This window comes from Centruroides vittatus, unplaced genomic scaffold (genome assembly GCF_030686945.1).
Source record: "Centruroides vittatus isolate TY-2023 unplaced genomic scaffold, ASM3068694v2 scaffold_3315, whole genome shotgun sequence".
In the NCBI taxonomy this organism is placed as follows: domain Eukaryota; kingdom Metazoa; phylum Arthropoda; class Arachnida; order Scorpiones; family Buthidae; genus Centruroides; species Centruroides vittatus.
Genome location: NW_027122703.1, coordinates 3,517,487 through 3,539,636, shown reverse-complemented (window position 1 = coordinate 3,539,636; position 22,150 = coordinate 3,517,487). Strand labels below are relative to the sequence as shown.

Here is a 22,150-nt window from a genome sequence, read left to right as displayed (position 1 = left end):
CTAAAAAGTTATAAATAATAAAAGATAGATTATCATCTGCTGAACAATGATGGCATCAATGCATTGTGCATCTATAGAGATAATCATAAAGAAGAAAACATAAAGAAACAAGATTTTATTGGAAATATGATGTGGAAACTAATGAAACTTTAAATTCTAAACTGCTCTACCAAATATTCCATCTGAAATATGGAGAAAGGCAAGACTTTTGTTGTGAATTGAAGAACTTCAAAACACTATTCACTAGAGCAACATGATATTCTGGGTGATGTTATGTGGTAAAGCTTGTGCTAAATCAACAAAAAATAAGGTGTAACAAATGTGGAAAATGGCAACAGTAAGCATATGTGCAATGAGCATTTGAGTACAGCTTGCAATAACTGTTTACAATAAAAGCAAAATGATAATTCAAGCATTTGTTTCATTAATATTTAATTATGGTTATTGAATACATATATAAATTTTCTTTGGAATAAAAAGGACTTATATTCAAAATTATCTCAAATTTCATTATGATCACAATAAACTAAATGAAATTAATAATAATGTTGAAATTACTAAATACTTCTAAACGATTCATTTAAGCAAGTAAATAATAATAATAATAATTAATGACTAAGTAAGAAAATAGTAGGAGCACTGAAATATGAATAAACTATGTTTTAAGGCATACAAATTAGGAAAAGCAAGGCTTTCTGAAGGAACAAGAGGGATAAATTTAAAATAGCCAAAATCGCCACTAAAGGAGACTCTCGATAAAATATCACAAAAGCAGTCCACAGTATTAGCAAGGAAAGAAAAGAAACAAAACTGAGAATTAATTCTCTTTTTTTAATGTGAAAATTTTCTATCAAAAAATCTGTCGCTCATTCATTAGTAGAATAATAATCCTGAATATGTTATGGTCTTTATTTTTCAATAACATTTACAGTTACCGAATATGTGAAAAAAACTTTTAAAAAAATGCAAAATATTGTGAAAAATGTTAATTTCAATATCAGATTAAAAACTATAATTATGGTAAAAAGCAAGTACCCAATATTGTTTTAACTTTTTTAGTATCAGATCTTTTAAATATATAGTCTGAATTGTTTTATCTAATTGTTTCTATTCTGCACATTTTTGAAACCTTAAATATCAATCAAGTTGAAATTATTTAAAAAAAAGGTTTGCAGATTATGTGGAGAACCCTCATGATGTCTACACATTTAGTGATCCCAAGGTTGAGAATTACATATATAAACATAGGAAGGAATAGCAGAGCTAAGAATATGTATTATATACTGTGTATGCTTTATTTAGAAAAAACTGATCCTGTATTATCACTTAAAGACAAAAAGCAGGAAAATTAAGGCACTTTTTAACAAAGTAAGAAAAGTAAGATGAATACGAAACCTGATATTCATGAATAAAAAGCATAATGATAAAATAATTTCTTTGGCTAACTTAAGTAATCATCATCTAATTGTAACAGTGTGTACATAATATAATTATAAAACCTACCTTTTTTCTGTACATCTGCATAAACCTCTTTTTTACATTAATAAAAGAAGAATTAATACATGTATTGTTTGATAAAGTCAAAAGAGAGTAGGGATGACCAACAGGAGGAACTGAACATAAGCCCGTTTTCCATCGGTCGTTATTCCATGGCACAAATACCAATCCATTCTCTAGTCTAAAAATTAAAAAATATACTTTTATTCATTTAGCAGCGCATGCATAAACTTTTTTAACTTAAAAAAATTTACAACCCTTTCAGACTACATATTCATCACTATAAATCAACAAGAAACTCTTGTCGACCCGTAATAATGCATTAACACCTAATAATGTGTACACAATCTGAAAGTATTCTTAAGACCTCAAAAGCCTTTAAAAAATAATAATAATGAAATTCAATCTTTAACGTGTAAAATATACATTATTCATAACAAAATTGAAATATTTAAAATAAAAGTAATAATTTGTAAAATATTATTATTAAGTATTTCTCCTTACATTGAACAAAATTTTATAAAATAATGTTTTACTTCGTATACTCTTACATAGCAATTTGACTTTAAAAGTTAATACATGATTATTGAGTATATATAACTTAAAAACATAAAAAGCTGATTAAATCATTCAAGTCTTACTATAGCAGATTTCAAAATCATCTATTTACAATAAGGAAATTTAAAAAATGTTGCAGAAGAAAAAATTTCTTTATAATAAAAATACAACTGTTTTCTGCTAATTTTGGATTAAGCTTATTAATTTTAATTATAAACTGTTCATATATTTCTAATGGTATCTATTGGCAACAAGTATCTTCTGTTTACAGTTTCTTACAAGTAAGCTGAGGATTGCTGATTTGACATAATTAATGAGATTTTAAATCTAAACTCTTGAAATAATAATAATGGATTTGTCATATATAAGGAACTTGTACAATAATGATTGATGAAATAAATGCATTCAAATCAGAACCAAAGCATATATTTTTTCAACAATCTTAATCACTAAAAGAATTCCAAGTATTTAATAAATTAGATATCAATAATCAAAGATACAGCCTCTGAATATGGGACAACAAAAGAATTAAAATTAAGTTTAAGGTATAAAGATTATTCAAAAAATTATTAGAATAGTCTGGAAGAAAAGAATCAGCCCAGAGCGGGAGTTGAACCTGCAACTCCGTTTACCATGTGATGCGCTGACCGGTTATGCCACCTACACCTCCAAGTAATTCCTCCCTTCCAGATACAACATTTAATTCTAACGTTCTTTGATTGTTTTAAATTTTTTATGTTAGAGTTTTTTCCACAGTTCTAACAGTTATATTCTATTTAAAATTTATAACATTAAATTAGATTTAAAAACATGTAAAAAATATACATCATTGAAGTATATATACAGTATATACTTCAATGATGTATATATACTTCTGTATATATACTTCAAAGTATATATACAGAACAAAAAGCTTTCACAATATTCTTAAATGTCCTTTCAAAATCACTGGTACACAATCAACATTAACAGAGACAACCTTCTCTTATAAGGAGGGAGGAGCCTATAAGAGAAGGTCAACTCTGCCAAAATTGCAAACGTTTTTTGGTAAAATTGCACTTACAAGATGGCAACTAGTGCAGCTACTTACTACACTGGCATTTAAAGAAAAAATTTTTCACTCACCATTGACATATTTCTATTGATAATTCCTTTTCTCCGATTTATTTGGTAAAAAACATGGTTCGGATATTCTTTCATAACTTCATCCTTTTCCATCATAGAAACTTTTCCACATTCTTAACACATGTCTACATTCTTCCTCTTACAATTTTTGGATTTATTGATACTTAGTTTTGGGGATGAAAGTAAAATATCTGGCTCTTTCCAAACTAAAACACATCCTGCTCCTGGATATAACTTACTCATATGTTGAACAAACAGGTCAAACCATTCTCCTAGTTTTTTCCGTTTGCTCACAACAATCTCATCGATTTCAACAACCTTTCCAGATCCATCCAATTTTCATTTCAACTATGAAACAATCATAATGTGTCATATGAAATTCACCCAGTCAACAGCAGTTTGACTACTATGTAGTACGTCCACAGCCAAACAGATAATGCTTAACATACATTCTATGCAAATTACATGCCAAATAAACAAAAAGTAGTTCCCCAAGAAATTTTCCCAAATTTACATTTAAAAATTACTTCAAATGACGAACTGTTCAACTTGTATATATGACATCTAAAAGAAACAGAAACACGATCCTTTCAATAATTTAATTTACAATGACCATCACATTTCAAACAATCTGCATCTGCAGGTTGCTGCAGATGCAGATTGCTGCAGATGCATACCAAACTTTATGGCAAACATACCAACTAATGAAATTCTCTTGTCAAAATTAAATTCAGGATATTCCGATACTAAAAAATGAAAAAAATCCCTTGAAGTACACTTTTGCCAAGAAAATTGTTGATGTTTTCCAAACTCTGCCATTACAACAATAAACAACAAAGTATCAAATGTAAAATTAATATGCCTTAATGTCCTTAATTTATTATATTATTATTTTCGTCTACTAGTACGTATTTTCTATTATCGATCAAATAAAATACATTTCTGATCTGTGAAACTGTGTTGCAGAATCCTTAAAACCAGTCTAATAAGTCCTGATAATAGAAAATACGTACTAGTAGACGAAAATAATAATATATCAAATGTAAACTTTGAAAAAAATGATTCACACAACAATATATAACTTTATGAACCTGAATAATTAAATTACTCTTAACATAGTTATAAATCAATGTTAGGAAATTAATCTAGAACTGAAATGATGTTAGAAATCTTATAAACTAAAGACAGCAACACCTAGATTAATTTTCAAAGCATGCATGTTGTCAAGATTCCGGAAATGCCGCCATACAGTCTACCTAGATACACTTTTACCTGTTTTTCTGTTTGTATGTTTTCAATGATGTATAATTTTTACGTTTTTTAAAATATATATTTCATCCTGTATTTTTAGAAACAATTTTTTCTTTACAATGAACATTATATTAGTTTTTTTACCAAATTATAAGATCACCTGATGAAAAACCATGTATTTAAAAATAAACTAGTTATATATATTTAAGAGAGTTTTGTATTTTTTTCTTGCATGCTCCATTTATCTTGTTTTACAGCTTTATTTAATATTAATGTCTGGCTTAAATTAGATATACAGTATATAGATAAATTTACCTGTCGATATTTCTTCGGATATCTGATATTTGCACTTGTCCTCTAACTAGAAGTGCACATGTCAAATAAACACCACTACGAGGGTCTGTTTTCAACAAATGATGATGCTGAGAGAAAGCTTCGGTAAACATTTGATCCAATCTGAAATATTTAATTAAAAATTTTAGTATTTTATATCCTTAGCCTAATATCTAAATTGTCTGTCTGCTTTAATAATTTAAGAAAAGTTAATAAATTTCACAACACTCATTAAGAAAGAAATTACACAAAATTACTATTCATTTTCATTAAAGTTCAGTAAAAAAAAAATTATAGTAATTCACGAATCTCGTTAAAAGAAATCTTTTATATAATATTAATATAAATCTACATTAAACATAAAGAAAAGTTATTTGCATATAAGGTCAACGATATTATATATAATATAAAATTTAAATGATACTTTAAATATACCTTCGACTTGGAATATTCGCATCAATTAATGCATATAAAGGTGTAAGACTAGATACAAGATAATGCATTCGAGGATATGGTATTAGATTCATGACTATTTCTTGTAAATCGACATTAAGACTACCAGAAAATCTTGAAGAGCTGTCAAATTCCAAAATATTAAAACATTATAAAAGTATAATTTTATTAATGTAAATTTATATCTATAAAAGTTATTAATCTCACTCATTGGCTAGTACAAAATACCCATTCTAACTTATATCAACATACATCATATTTAGATTTTATTATTATGTATAATATACATTGGTGCAATTGTACATTGTTATTTTTCTGATCTAATAATTTTATACTAAATTAAAATTTTCAGTGTAATATGATATTAAAAACAAAATAATTTAAATTTGAAAAAAAAGTTAAAAGTTGAAAATATTTATTAATCTGGACTGACTTTCAATACAGTCAAACCTCAGAGTTTGAACTTAATTCACTCATAAAAGTTGTTCAAAAACCAAAACAAATTTTTCATATGAAACAATATAAAATGGATTAATCTGTTTCTAACCCCCAAAACAAAGACTTTTTTTTTTTACCTTTTTAGGTATATTCCACACATAAAAATGCAATATAATACTATATATAATATGATAGTACCTACATCTATATCCATTTTATATAAATATTAAAAGCAGAATGTTCTGTCACTGCCAACTGAAACCTAAACAATCACTTAACAATAAAAAAGTGCTATAAATAGAGATGCGACTCTGCCTGATGAAATATAACCAAATCAATCAAGACGAACAACAAGTACTTTATCCATACTTTCTAAAATATTATGTTTCAATTGCTTTGATTTAAATTTAAATTAATTTATTTTATTTTTTATTTCAGTTTCAAAAACAGAGTTTTAATTAACTAGCTACAAAGTATTATTATATATTAAATTAAATATTATTATTATATTAATAAATTTTGATTATTTAATTTGAGTTAAGCACCTTTAAACACAGATTTGTGGATGTCATTTATATCATGTGAATGTCAATTAATGCAATTTTTATTAATTAATTTTGATTTAAATTGAATTGTGACACATACCAAAACATGAAAGTTGTATCTTACCTGCATGTGCATTGAAATCTAATTTAAATAACAATGTCATCACTGGTTTGTGTTGTGATATGAAGTGATCTGGGCACCACTAACTTCTAAAATGGTAGGGATCAACGATGGGTTCTGAAATGAACCCATCATTGATTGGTTAGGCCAAGGGTCAGCAGTTTGTCAAGTGAGAAGAGCCAAATTGGCATGGAAACAGGATAACAAAAGTACCAGAGAGCCGCATCGAGGCTGAAATGCTTGACTAATCGCCGACCAACTGTGTTGAAAGACGCCCCATAGTGAGCATTACAGGCATTCCGTGACAATAATAAATTCCTATTACAAATATACTGAATTATTTATATTGTTATTGGCTATTGACCAAATGAATAATAATAATTTATATTGTTAATTTAAATGCGCGAAATACGACACGACAGGGGCGCCTCTAATGGTCTTTTTGGCATAATGTTACATGGACAGACGTCGGACGGACGGACGGACACATGTTCAATGGGTTATATATATAGCTATGCTTCAAATGCTACCACTCGCAACCAGATCCTAAACACTGGAGTTCGATCGGGGGTTCGCGCCTCACTCGGACAAGCTGGCAGCGGGAGTTTTTTCCAGGTTTTCCTCCTTGCCAATGACACCTGAATAGGGGCCAGCTTCCCCCCAAGTCCTCCCGGAAGGCAGTTCTATCCCCCCTTCTCGTAATGGCCATCTCCTATAAGGCCAGCTTTGGTCGCATCCGTGACCTCTCTTCTGTCTTCCCGGATCGGACGTCTTCTATAAGGCCGACTCTTCGGTCACTGTGCAATCATCCTCCTGTTCTTCCGGAGTATAAGCGAAAAGCAATACACTCCTCTATCAACCAAGCCAAGCCAAGTCAAGTCTACCACTCGCATGCAATTCATATTGATCAACGCGAGTGTCGTCATGTGCAGACGGGCTAAAGAGTGGTAGAGAGTATGCCGTACGAGTCGAAGTTTGTTCGGCGGCTCTATCTCATAAACTGGAGTTATAAGACTGCTTGAGATGAGGTGAAATTGGAGTTTATGTCCGAAGAGCCGTAAACGTCTATGCAAAGAGCCGCACTTTCCAACCCATGGGTTAGGCCATCACAACTTTGTTTAACACAGAAAGTATACAGAGTTGATCACCTGTATCTCTCTAATGTGTGGCCAGCTCTTGCCAAGTAGCTTGTTCGACAACAAGTTATCACACAGCAACTGAGGCAAATATGGCATTCACAATTTTGTTTGTAAACCAAATTGTTCAAAAAGCAAGGCATTCAAAATCTCAGGTTTGACTGTATTTTTTTACAGAAAATTTCCTACCTAACAACTGAGAAAATGTTAAATACAATAAAAAATGCAATTTGTTTTTCACATGTATTTCCTTTAAATAAAAAAGTATAAAAATAATTAAATTTGCAAATATGTAAAATTAATTCCAAATGAAATAATTATTTATAAACTTTTCCTCTGAAATAAGTTGTTTACACCCATTTACACAATAGAATAGTTGCATAATTTTAATAATTAGTAACATTGTTCTAGTCACTTTCCTGAGTTTTAATTTTAGGAGTTGGTTTTAGTGACTAAAACTAAATAATTAATATATATTTAGTAAATTTAGTAATTAGTATAATCAGTAAATATAAATCTTCTTACTTATAAAATTAAAGAATAATAGATAACATTCTATTAAGGATAATTCTACATTAATTAAATAAAAATGTAAAACATCAAACATCAAAGTAATTTTTAAAAATTTAACAAATTTTTATAATGATATATATTAATGATTTAAACATTAACATCTTTTGTTTATTTAATAAATGAATATTTCTTTTATTCTGACACACAGTGGCATAGAGAGGGGGGTGCAAGGGGGTGTATTATGCACCGGGTACCACTCGCAGAGGGGTGCCCAAGTGGTCTCCAAGACAAACTATATGTGTTTCTGGAGGGGGGAGAGATGCGCCAATAAAGTGTCGGGCGCCAGTTATGTTCGCTACGCCACTGCTGACACAGTGTTTATATTATCAAGCAAATTACCAATTATGTTATCATTTTAATATATAACAAAATACAAATAACTTTTACTTCAGACTATTATTATTTTATATATAATATTTAACAGATTCAATATTAAATTTTTTAAAATTTACCTTGTTAGATTTAATAAGAGATTTGCCACTATATTATTCATGTGATCAAATATTTGTTTATTTCTTCTTGTGGTAGTTCCAACTGATGATGTAATAACACTTTCTGGTTGTATACTCAAACCAGTAGATTTTTCTATTCTGGTTTTCTTCTGAGGTATCGCTTTGCTAACTTGATTACATATATCAATTAAGGCCTATAAATGATTGATGTTGAAATATTTTATTTTTTATATTAATAATAATACAATTTTTTTTAAATTAAAAACCAATAAATAACACTTACTTCATTTTCTATTGGAAGAACACAATCAGCATACTCTGTTAATTGATGAATTGCTAATAAAGTATTGTATGGAGATGTTATAACATCATCATCTGTAGATGGAAATATTGTACTTACAAACCTGTAATATATATTTTAATAATTATTTCAGCCTTTATCAATATATCTCTCATTGAAATCCTGATTAAAATTTTAAAACTTTAACATTAAATTCTAGCTAATATAATACCAATTTTATAAAAAGTTAAATATTTTAAAATTATTTTAAAATTTCATAAAATATAAAATTTATAAGCATTGGCAATTGAAAATTAAATTGTTATTAAAAAAATTTACATATTTCATTGCATACAATACTTTTTTACATAGAAATTTAGCTTATGCTTTAGTTTTAGCTTTAGCATATGCTTAAAATTAAAGTATAATTATATTGCAAATCAGTTCAGATTCCTTAACTGGTTTATCTAGTTTTCTTAAAATTCAAAAACTTTTACTTATTTGTAATACAGTAAATGAGCAATTATTTATTGTGATGTCACAATGCCGGGCTGCAATTTTTTCTCACAATGCTCTCAATATTAGTACAGTAGAGCATCGATTAACCGACTTATAGGTTAACCGACCGCGTTCTAGTCGGCAAATTCAAATGTCCGCTAGTGATGTGGCGCTACAATATTTGGTTATGTCTTGGCTACTTTAATATTATTTTTGTTAAATTTTTGCATGTTTTAGATGGCAGCACTGGCTCGACCATAAAAGGGAGGCTAGTATTTAAACCAGGCCTAATACACTATACTAATAATGTATTTTTTCATACTTTTCGGTTATCCGACCAACCCTAGTCCCCAATTAAGTCGGATAATTGATGCTCTACTGTAGTGTCTTGCCCCTGCACATCATACTTTTCCTGTTAACAATGAAGTCATGCCAGTAACGTATTTAACTCTGTTCAGGAAAAAATTTTTAAACTGAAATAACGTGACATGACTTCCAGTCCAAAACAGAAGTTCGTATATAGTTAATTGGGGCCTCCTGACCCTAAACATTCTATATCCGGTCTTGACTTTCATGTCTAACACCATTCTCAAGATTAAGCAAGGACAGACACACAGACGGACAACAGTGGGAATTTATAGGTCTATAATTTTTTAAATTGCAATCCAATAAAGGTAAAGATTTACTAAGATAATTTAATTATGTAGATCAAGTTACAAAACTAATATTCATCAATTCCAGATATTTTGTTTGTATTGACTTTATTTTGAAAGTTTTTGATATGTAATTAAATTTGTCAGTATTTTATATTCTTGTTAGTAAAATATACAGAATTAATCTCATTAAATCTAGTTAAACATATTGACTTTTATTTAAGAGTTTACTTCTGGATATATTTCAGATATTATATTATTATATATTCTAGACTTATATACAGAATAAGATAAAATGGTTGATCATTGGCAAATTAAATCATAAACGTTTCCATTTCACAAACGTTTGCTAATAAATAAATTAAGAAAAGATTCCAAAAAATAAATAAAAAATTAGATATTTATTACTAATAACAACAACACATTTAAACAGTTGTTAATAACTCAGCACTCAGACTACTATTTACTTCCCAAATACATAGAATCTACATTAATAAATACCTAAATCAACAATAATTAATGTTATCAAAAGCATTTATTGTTTTTTGCATTTAGGAAATTATATTTTTTAACATAAAATTATACAGATTATTTTGAGAATTTTATTATTAGCAGATTCGTAAAGATGTCTGACATAACTGAATGGCATTCTCCATATAACTATAATTATTCATATAAAATCAGAAATTGAATATTCATTTCCATAACTGATGAATCAGTTGCTTGACCTGATAAAGATCAGTGACTTGGCAACTACAAACTTTGAAAAGTGGAACAATAAAACTTCTAATATATTTGAATAACTGATTGAAACTAGTATGGAATATATATGGGACAAATAAGTGGAATGAATAAAGCACTTGTATTTTCTTTAATGTCTTTAACTTTCTTTGGCAGAATGTTTAAATAAAAGGAATAAAATGTTCAAAAAATTTATTTTTATAATGTAACTTTATGTTAAAGTATCGATAATTTAGTAATATGTAATTTTTTTAATTTTAATTATAACTAAGATATTATAGGAGAAATAATAAATCAATATAAATTTTGATTAGAGATAAACTTTAGAAATATGTCTCAAAATTTTCATTAACATAGCTATATATGAAAAATAAATTTTCTTGTAATAAGCAAATACTTCTGATAGACACTATCATACATTATACTTTTAAATGAAAAAGATTTACTTTAATTGGAAAAATAAAAAAACACCATATCCAAAAAATGTTAAAATTAATAACTAGATTTAGGAAATTATTAATCAACAGATGAATTCATATAAATTAAGTTGAAATATTAGAAAAAGCAAAATATAATATAATATAATAAAATTTAATATAATAATATAAAATTTAATTATTATTTTTTTTGCAAAAGTGTATAAAAAGATTAACAAATTCCATTTTTTCCTATAAAATATTCCACATATAAAACTACTTTCAAGTGACACTTGATTTTTACTTAAATATTTAATAGTTAAAATGACCTGCATTCAACAATATGTTACAATGTAAATCAATGGAAACTTTTCATTCATTAGAAAGATAAAAAATATTACAACATTCCTTTATAGAAGTCAAAAACAGAGTAAATTTTGATATAATAAAATAAGATTAATTAAGTCGGGTAGTACAAAAGTTTTCCTATATTAATGTAATCATCTTCAGGTTTTAAATAGGATATTTAATGATTACATTTTTTTGGAATCTAAATATAACTGCATTAATAATTGAAAGCATTTGCTCCTCTTTAATTTTATTCTTATCGTGTATCGTATACAATATATGTAATCTAGATAATTTATATGAATATAAAAAAAAAACATAACCTCATATAGTAATCATACAGATGGCAATTTTTCAATTTACCTATGAACATCAGGAAAATCGTCAGCCAATATATGTAATATTTTTGTTCCTAGACCCGAGCCTGTACCTGCAAAAACAAAAAAATTATTTCACTTTAAAATACATAAATATCTTTAAATCAATCACAGTTAAGTATTGTTATAATTGTTAATAAATACTGAATAATTTAATAACTAAAAACAATATTACATTCCTAAAACATAATGAATTTTTAAGATCTAGTAATAAAGTAAATAAATTGAAGGGTTCCAGTGTAAAAGAGGGTAAGCACCACAACAAAAGTTTAGAGAAAATGCAAAACTTAAATGTCTTAAGCAGTTTTCTACTTTGTTTTCTTTAATTAGAATAAAGTACATGTTATAGTTAAAAAGTAGATATAATAATTAAATTGAAATGCATTAGCTATCAGCATGCATTATAATCTACTAATAGAAATGATACTGACCTTCTTTTACACACAAACCCTTCAATTGTTAGATGTGAAATTTATGTATTCAAATTTATAAATAAAAAGAGTTCAAAATTTGTATAAAGATGTTATGATATAAAATTTGAAATTAACCAATACTTTTATTTTATATTAGTACAAAAATATTTACATTATTTATTTAATATTTTACTTATATTAATATCACTTATATTTTACATTATAATTAAAATATTTATTTTATATTAATATGAAAATATAGTACATTTATCGAAATTTAATATAAATTTTTTTATCCAGTTCAATTAACTGTTTATTCAAACCAACAAATTCGATTTCTAGTTTTGAACTGTTTAACATTCATATGTTTTCATTAATACTTGACTTGGAATTATTTTAATTTACTTGCAATTATCAACACAGCTATAATAATCGATTCAAAGCAAATTAAATTTGTTCTAATTTCATTCTATTGAGTTTCTTAAGAATAAAAAATAAAGTTTGGTACAAGGAAAACAGTCAAAAAGATGGCTTTATTTTTAAAAATAAAAAACTGAATGAAAATTCTCAATTTATAACACACAGAAAGTCCTTGACTTGTATGGAGTTACATACATCCAGTTACAATCAAGTTATGTATTGTACATATGCAGTTGCAACACTTCATTTATTAAGTGCCACTTTGAACATAGATAAATAAAAATTTTTATTTCTTCAAACTTATCTTTTTATATGCAGAACTTGTTTAGCTTTAATTATTCTTTGGAAAGGTGTTAAAATTATATCATATTTAAGCGTCATTTAACTTGTATAGCTTCTGCAACCCGTGCAGAAACCTTTGGAATAATTTAACTTCATGAGTCAAGATCTTGTATATTGAAAACAAAAGCTAAAAGACAGATTATATTTTTTTCTCGCAGCAATCATGAAATAGTTACATTTTTCTTCGTAAATTAAATAAAATGCAATTATTTAAAAACTAATACAGTAAGAACTCTTTTATATCCTTACCTCCTCCCATGGAATGTAAGAGAAAAAAGCATTGTAAGCAATCGCATTTCTCTGCTTCTCTTCGTATTAACTCGGAAATTTTTTCTTCGTATTGACTCCCGTATTCTTTATGACCAACAGCCCTTTATGGATATTTTTAATACTTTTAAAATCAAAATAAGAAATAAATTATCATCATATAATAGAAATATTTAATCATTCAACTTTATTTTTATTACCAATTATTTCCAGATCCCGATACGTCGGTAATAAGTTGTTTATTATCAAATATATGTTTTAAAGGACTTTTCAACAATTCTTTGATAACTCCTTCTTCCATATCAATTAATACCGCCTAAATTATTATAAAATGCAAAATAATAATAATAATTTAAAACATTTTTTAACAGAAAACACAATTTTATTTAAAAATATTTACTCTTGCTTTTAACGATTGCTGAGAATCTAAGGTATTTTCTTCCGCATCAGAAGATTCATCACTTGAGCGGAAAAAGCTCTGTACTGAATTTTCAATGAATGGAACCTAAGATTATTTTAATAACAACAAATTTGATTTAATATGTTTCATTTGAAAATAATTCTTTAATAATTTAAAATACAATGTATTAAAAAAATTCTACAAATTTCCACATAATATACTTAAATTCCAAACTTAAGAATTCTATTGTAAGTGTAAATTACTCAAATAAATTACATTTATTTAATTTCATATTTATGCTTTCCCATCAAAAGATTGTATTCTTAATAAAAGAAAAAACTATCATTATCAATTTTGTATTGAGAATGATCTTATTTACTTAAATGGTTTACTTTCTAGTGACAAAGAAGGGGATTCTGCATAGTATTCACACAGTGAAACTAATGTAATAGATTATATAATTGTTTCATCCACGAGATTTACTTGGATATTGTATGTGACATAACAATGTTACCCGAATTGAGCTCCGACCATTTACCAGTTGCAACTTTATTTACGCCTACGACCACAAGATTTTAGAGATAAATTGTTGTGAATACGTGTTAAATGGATCAATGAAATTAATATTGTATTTTCTGAGGTGCTGGATAATACATTAATGTCTGAATATATAGGTAGTCTCTCACCAACAGATATATCAAACTGTTTAATTAAGATAGCAACTAGTATTGAAATAATTTATTAAGGAACATCACAGAACTTTTCAAAAATTAGAAACGACATGTGGTATGAAAAAAACTGTCTTAAAATGAAGAAGTAAGAATACTTTTTAAGAGAGTTAAAACTTCATGTACCAGAAAAATTTTTGGATGAAAATGCAATAGCATAGAAGAAAAGTTAATTAACTTCTAATGAAATTAGATTTTCATCATCATTGTCATTCAAATTCTCCTCACCATTTACACTGAATGAATTAAAATAAGCAATTCAGCATAATAAAACTGATACAGCCCCCAGGTATTGATCTAAATAAAACAGCATTTTTGAAATGTTTTCAGAAGTTTCTTGTGTCTGCATTGGCTGTATTTAATTATTTAAAAAATAATAATTAACTTTTTAGAAAAGTAGATTGAATCTTTGATAACTTCCAAGTACTTTGGCACTGGGAGCTTGGTAAATGACTAGTAGATAATTTACCAAATACCAATTAAATAAAAGGCTTAAGGCTGACTTTCTAAATATGATCTATTTATATAAATATTGCTCTATTGTATTCTGTTATGAGCAGGTTGGTTTTCAACCTGGTCATTCCTGTTTAGATCAAATTTTCACTTTGAATGCTTTTGAGCAAATGAAGTTGCAGAAAAAATAGGAAAGTTGTATGTTATTGGGTTGCAATTTGAAAAAGTTGTATACATAAATTCTCACTTTTGTCCTTAATCTCAAGAACAGAGTTAGATAGACAAAAGATGAGACCAGATATGGAAACCTTAGGGGAGGGATGCCCCGACTAACTATATACAAACTTTCGATGCAAACCAGAAGTCACATTATTTCAATTCAAAAATTTTCTCTAAAAGGAGTTAGATAGATGACCGACACGACTCGATTGCTAAAGAAAAAGTATGATGTACGGGGGCAAGCCACTACTGATTTGAGATGAAGAGCATATAATTTAAATTAAATAAATTGAAAATTATGATTAAAAACTGCAGCCTGGCATTGTGATGATGTCACAATAAATAATTGCTAATTTTCATTGATTTTAAATCTGCATTCAATAATTTTAATTATAGAATGTTACGGTTGCTTGGTTGTTGTTAGAGAAAAGGGGTATAGATAAAACTTCCTCGCTTATTAATAGATTTATTGTACATTAAAAAGATACTACAAATAACGGTAAATTTACTGATTCATTTGAAACTTAAGTGGATGTTTTAAAGGGCAAATTATTAAATCCTTTATCATTAACTATTAAACATGATTAGCATCAAATAATGATAAATATAATTGAACTTTGGCCATGAGGAACTATTGAATAAAACCAGTTTTAGTTTTTTGTGCTTAGCTTTATATATTGGTATTATTAAAAGATATTTGCTTTATATATTAAAATTACAGTTACAGCAGCATATCCAGCAAGATTGGTCTTTGCAGAATACTAATAAGCACTGTCATTTATATTAAATGTTACACAAAATTTTATGATGGAAGATTATATAGATAAAAATTATGATATTTAAATAATATTTTTTCAATTAAAATCTGTACAGAATTATAGTTTATAGTAATAAATTTAAAAAGTCTCTATAAGAGACGTGATTCAAAAGTAAATAAATCTTGGAAACATGTATTTATGTATTGTCATATGTTTAATTATTTAAATTTTAGCCCACAGTTTAATCATTTAGTATTATATTATACTCGTTTTTATTGCAATGTCCATACCACCTGTGTCTAGGAAGAGGAACAGAATCATGACTCATCACTCCTTTTAATTGTAATCTATAAGAAGTGTAAAAGTGAAGTGGGTATAAATTGAAGTGGCATAAAGTTAGTCATAACAAAAGTATTCTGAGTCATATATTATTATAGTCATAAATTAAAAGTAAGGTTAAAAACCGGTATTTTGCAAGTATAAATTTTTAGAAACTCTAAATCATCGTAAAGAAAGCAAAATAAAAACATATATATAAGCCAGATGCACACGTACATATAAGAAATTATAAACAACATATTTTTACGTATCTGATTTACGTATCACTTTTTATCACTTTTTTCTTCACCTTCTAATAAAAACATTTGAGTTTTGCATAATATACATTTATGATAAAATATTAAATTATTTTAAGTATAAATAATCTATAGCTATAGTAAAATGTTGTCCTTATTGACGATTAAACACATTATCGTGTTTACAGTTGAAATTTTAGGATGCTTCAAACAGAATTTTAAAATTAATTATAAAATCCTAAAGACAAATCTATATTTTTGAAAACATGTTTTGTATATTTACTCCAAATAAAATAGATTTTTAGAAGTGATCTAATAATGAGTATAAGCAGATTTATTTATTATTTTCTAAATTTATTAAAGAAATGAAAATTAGCAAAACAACAGCATATAACAGTGACAATACTTTACGTATTAATCAGATATTCAGCCAGTTTCAAAGTGGACTCCTTTTGCTTTGATGCAGAGCCCCAAACGCGTTTTGAAATTCTCAGCGATGGACCGCACTCTTCTGGAGACAGTTTGTCTCACTCCCAGCGCAAGTATTGCTTCAGCGACTCCAAACTTTCATGGCGCTTAGAACAGGCCCTGGCCTCCAAAATGGACCACATACTGTAGTCCATTGGGTTCAGATTCGGCGAGTACGGTAACCATTCCGCAGACGTGATGAAATCGGGAAAATGAGCCTTGCACACTCCTGAGTCTTCTTCGCCCTGTGTGTCGGCGCCGAGTCCTGCTGAAACGTCCATTTCGCACTGACAAAATGCTGCTGAGCCCACAGAAGTACCACAGCCTCGAGAATGTCATGGTGGTACACATCTTGATTGATTTTGGCCCCTTGATCGACGAAAACAAGGGGTGTCTTGCCGCTCGCACAAATTCCGCCCCAAACCATGACTGACATTGGATTTTGTGATGTTCGATGACGGCTGAGCTTCCAGGAGCCCCCGCGGACCAGTTCCTGTCGTTTTGATGGTTGTACGGAGAAAAGCTTCTCATCTGTGAAGAGAATGCACTCCCATTGTCGACCTGCGGCCCGACGCTTGAGTTAACGGGATCTTTGGAGTCTCACGCACTTGTTTTCATCGGTGAGGAGCTGAACCTTTTGGAACTTGTAGGGCTTGAGTACGAGTTCCTTTTTCGCCATTAACCGCACCGATTCGCGATTGATTCTGATCTCACGAGCAATTTTTCTCATGGAGACCTTCGCATGTCAGTCAACTCGCTTTGTGATGATCTTGCGGTTCCTAGACGTGTTGACAGTGCGCTTTCTTCCACGTCCGGGACGGTCACCATTGTGGCCAAGCTCCTTGAATCGCCGAACTGCATCTGAGACTGTCATTTTTGGAACACCGAGCAGACGAACAATTTCACATTGATGCTTTCCTTGCCGGAATAGCTCCAAAATTGCACAACATTTGTTCGACACCATTAAAAAAATAAAGAACTAACCCTTATTACATCGAAAGTACATCTACACGGGCAGGAAATCATGGAGAATTAAACAATAGTATGTAAATTGGTGACAGTAAAAAAGTTCAGGTGCAGCATTGCTACAAACTTTGTACGGGTTAATTATTGTCACCCTGATAAAATAGATTTTTAGAAGTGATCTAATAATGAGTATAAGCAGATTTATTTATTATTTTCAAAATTAAATTTAAAAACTAAAATTTATTAATTTTATTTCAGTCTTAATATATTTAACAGACAATTTCTTCCTCTACTTTTTTGTTGAAAGAGATTTTTTTTATTTTATCTTCTGACTAAAGTAGGACAGTTCTTGTTACCTGTGGTTATCATTTTCACTATTCTATGATTAATGTCAACTGTATGAAATGAATATCATAATCAAACTAAGCATTCATTATTGATTATCTTCGGAATAATAAAGGATTATATATGAAATGCACCTCTATAATAATGAATGATGATCACTGAAATTTAGTTTAATCTTAATAATTAAGTTAAGTGAATTCATATTCACAATGAACTGAGTAGCATTAGCTAAATTATTTAATATAAATTGAATATAATTATACCATAATTAAATTATATATTAAAATAATAAATAACTTACAGTAAAATAGATTTTTTATCTATTACGTAGTAAGATGCAAAATGAAATTAAAAGAATTAACTTTCATTCTATATCGAAAACAGCTAAAACTCAGATTTTTCAATCTTTATATAATTTAGTTTAACATAATGAAAACTTATACATTTATTGCTGTTTTAAATCCACTTACTTAATTTTTGTAATCGGAGATTTTTAACTCCTCAATTCTTTTAAATTTTTAGAGTATATGCTGTTTACTTGAAATAAATTGCCCGTAAACTTTCCATATCTAGTCTTGACTTAAATATATCTAACTCCATTCTGGAGATTAAGGAAGGACAGACACCAGACATACACGAGTGGGAATTTATAGGTCTGCAATCTTAAAATTTCAGCCCAATAACTGACTTATTTAATGAGAGTTAAGATTAGTAATGTGTTAGTTTGCATTAACATAACAAATGTTTAACTATCTCAAACTCCAACCTTAACCAAGTTGCAAGAACTCTGTGAATTCAAATCCATTGTAACAATCATAAGCGCATTATATTTAATTTTTATTTATTTTCAGTGAGTAAAATTTATAATAGTACCTTAAGAAATGTAAATTTTAACTGGCAGCATTACATATAATATTCTGTTTATCCTATATTCTGCTTTCATTAATTATAGCATATTCTGTATGACCTAGAACAGTGTTTCCAAAAATGTGGTACTGTACATGTATCCAGGGATGGGAAGTTGGCAGAAAAAGACACAACTGTCGACTCTGTATTTTTTAAAATTGACTCTTTGACTCTCGACTCCAACTCTCCATCCCTGCATGTATCCAGAGGTAAACGAAAAGCCTTCAGGTGGTATATGGCAATTTTCAGCCTATATAATCATTATTTAGAAAAAAATACTGTAATAACAAATTATTTTAAATATATACATATATATATATATTTTGTATGAATTTTTCTATTCAAGTTGTGATAAGTGTTGCATTTGGGGAGATTGCAAAAGATTTTTTTTTTCTTGACAAGGAGTACTTATAACTTACAAAAATTTAAGAGGTTCACAGATGTCAAAACTTTGAGAAACACTGCAACAAAATAACCATTGATATACAAGCAATTATTTATTGCGACATCATCACAATGCCGGGCTACAATTTTTAATCATATATTTTTAACTTTTTAAATTTAATATATATGCTCTCTACTTCAAATTGGTAGTGGCTTGCCCCTGTACATCATACTTTTTCTTTAGCAATCAAGTTGTATTGGTCATCTATCTAACACCTTTCAGAGAAAAATTTTAAAGATTGAAATAACGTGTCTTCTGGTTTGCATCGGAAGTTCGTATATAGTTAATCAAGACCTCCCGCCCTAAGGTTTCCATATCTGGTCTCGTCTTTCATCTATCTATTCATTCTTGAGATTAAGGAAAGAAAGACAGATGGGCATACAAACAACAGTGGGAATTTAGAGGTCTACAATCAAATTGCAGCCCAATAATCACATTTAGTGATGACAGTTGTAAATGAATAGTGTGTTCTAAGTATTAGAATATCTTCTAAACTTATAACAGATAATGTGAGAAAGCATATATATAAGTTATATGCAATCATAATTTTACTACATAATTTTAATAAAAAAATAATAATAATAATAATAATAATAATAAGACATGAAAAAACAACACAGTTTACACTGTCAAATCTCATGTACATGGATGACATAAAACTTTATGCATCCACACAAAAACAACTTCATCAACTCCTACAAATCACACATTCATACACCAAGGACATATAAATGGAATTTGGCCTAGATAAATGCAAAACAGTTCACATAGAAAAAGGAATCCTGAAGAAAGAAGATTTTTCACTTGGAAATGGAGACGTTATTGAATCCATGGAAGAGGGCGAGTTCTATAAGTATTTAGGATTCCAACAGGCCAAACTAACAGAACATACACAAATAAAGCAAAGATTAATTAAAGAATACCAAAGTAGGTTAAATGCTATTCTCAGAACACAGTTAAATGCAAAACACACAGTTAAAGCAATAAACACATATGTCATCCTAGTACTCACATATTCTTTTGGAGTTATACATTGGACTCACACAGATCTTGAGCAACTCCAAAGGAAAACAAGAACTACACTTACTAAGCATAAACATCATCATCCTAAATCCGCCACAGAAAGATTAACCCTTCCACGTAAAGATGGCGGATGTGGCCGGATTGACATAGTTAACCTTCACTACAAACAAATACAGTCACTGCAAGAGTTTTTCTACAAAAAACAAGAAACATCACAATTACATAAAGCAGTAACTCTAGCAGACTCGAATAACACACCATTAAACTTACACTCACATCATATGGACACAACACAACATATAAAAAAGCATAGACACCATTAAGCAATCGTGGGCTCGAAAGGCACTCCATGACAGGCATCCTTATGATCTGGCCCAGGATTTTGTTGACAAAACTGCGTCAAACAGCTTGTTAGCTCAGGGATTCCTCTTTGGGGAGACGGAAGGATTCATGATCGCCATACACGATCAGGTCATAAATACTAAAAACTACAGAAAACACATACTCAAAGATGCAACACTCACAAATGACACATGCAGAAAATGTCACATCATGCCAGAAACTATACAACACATCACCTCTGGTTGCAAGCTCTTGGCACAGACAGATTATTTACACAGACATAATCAAGTAGCAAATATAATACACCAAGAGCTTGCAAAGAAACACAAATTAGTAGACATCCACGAACCATACTACAAATACATTCCACAGACAGTATTGGACAACAACACGCACAAAATGTACTACGACAGAGCCATAATCACAGATAAAACAATTTACCACAACAGACCAGACATCACACTCATTGACAAACACAATAAAATCACATACATTATAGACATATCCATTCCAAACACTCACAATATACAAAACGCATGCACTGAAAAAATTAGCAAGTACACAGAACTCGCCCAGGAAATAAGGCATCTGTGGAGGATGGATAGGGTGCTTATTGTACCTGTTGTTCTCTCCTCTACAGGTGTCATACCACACACACTACACAAAAGCCTGGGCACATTACAATTGAATAGAAACACATACATCACACTACAGAAGGCCACTATATTGAATACATGTCATATTGTGAGAAAATTCCTGAATACAGACACACACACTGATACACTTCTTTAATTTCTGTTTTGGTTACTATGCCTTGACTTTGGTCTGGCATAGTACACAGCCACCGGTGTTAACCGAGTATACCTCACTTAACCCAACATAATAATAATAATTATCTGATGTAAAAATGTAGTTATGAAAATTTTCTTTAAAAAGAAAAAGCAAAAATAAAATAAAATAATTTATTTAAAATATATATATATATTAATAGTCTTCAATTATAATTTGTTAAATAAATTACTTTTATATATTTTCCCAATTTAGGGTAAGTATCTTTTTCCGGGGTACTTACCCTTTAAAGGAATAAAGGTTGATTGATTTTGATTGAATGTTTATCTTCAAAATACAAAATTTTATTTTATACAGTAGAGCATCAATTATCTGACCCCCGATTAATCGACTTATCGGTTAACTGATCGCATTCTAGTCGGCAAATTCAAATGTCCACTAGTGATGTGGTGCTACAATATTTGGTTATGTCTTGGCTATTTTAATATTATTTTTG

General features: G+C 28.9%; 1 protein-coding gene across 1 annotated transcript in view; it reads right to left on the bottom strand.

The window, feature by feature from the left end:
• The window catches only part of LOC136988472 (tubulin epsilon chain-like), a 29,969-nt gene that overhangs the window by 5,116 nt on the left and 2,703 nt on the right, over positions 1–22,150 (bottom strand). The window contains exons 3-11 of the mRNA XM_067286333.1: positions 13,638–13,742; positions 13,438–13,553; positions 13,220–13,341; positions 11,782–11,848; positions 8,766–8,886; positions 8,483–8,676; positions 5,200–5,340; positions 4,747–4,887; positions 1,504–1,678 (exon numbers count right to left, since the gene is read on the bottom strand). Of these exons, the coding sequence (XP_067142434.1) occupies positions 1,504–1,678; positions 4,747–4,887; positions 5,200–5,340; positions 8,483–8,676; positions 8,766–8,886; positions 11,782–11,848; positions 13,220–13,341; positions 13,438–13,553; positions 13,638–13,742 (1,182 nt within the window). The remainder of the gene's footprint in view (positions 1–1,503; positions 1,679–4,746; positions 4,888–5,199; positions 5,341–8,482; positions 8,677–8,765; positions 8,887–11,781; positions 11,849–13,219; positions 13,342–13,437; positions 13,554–13,637; positions 13,743–22,150) is intronic.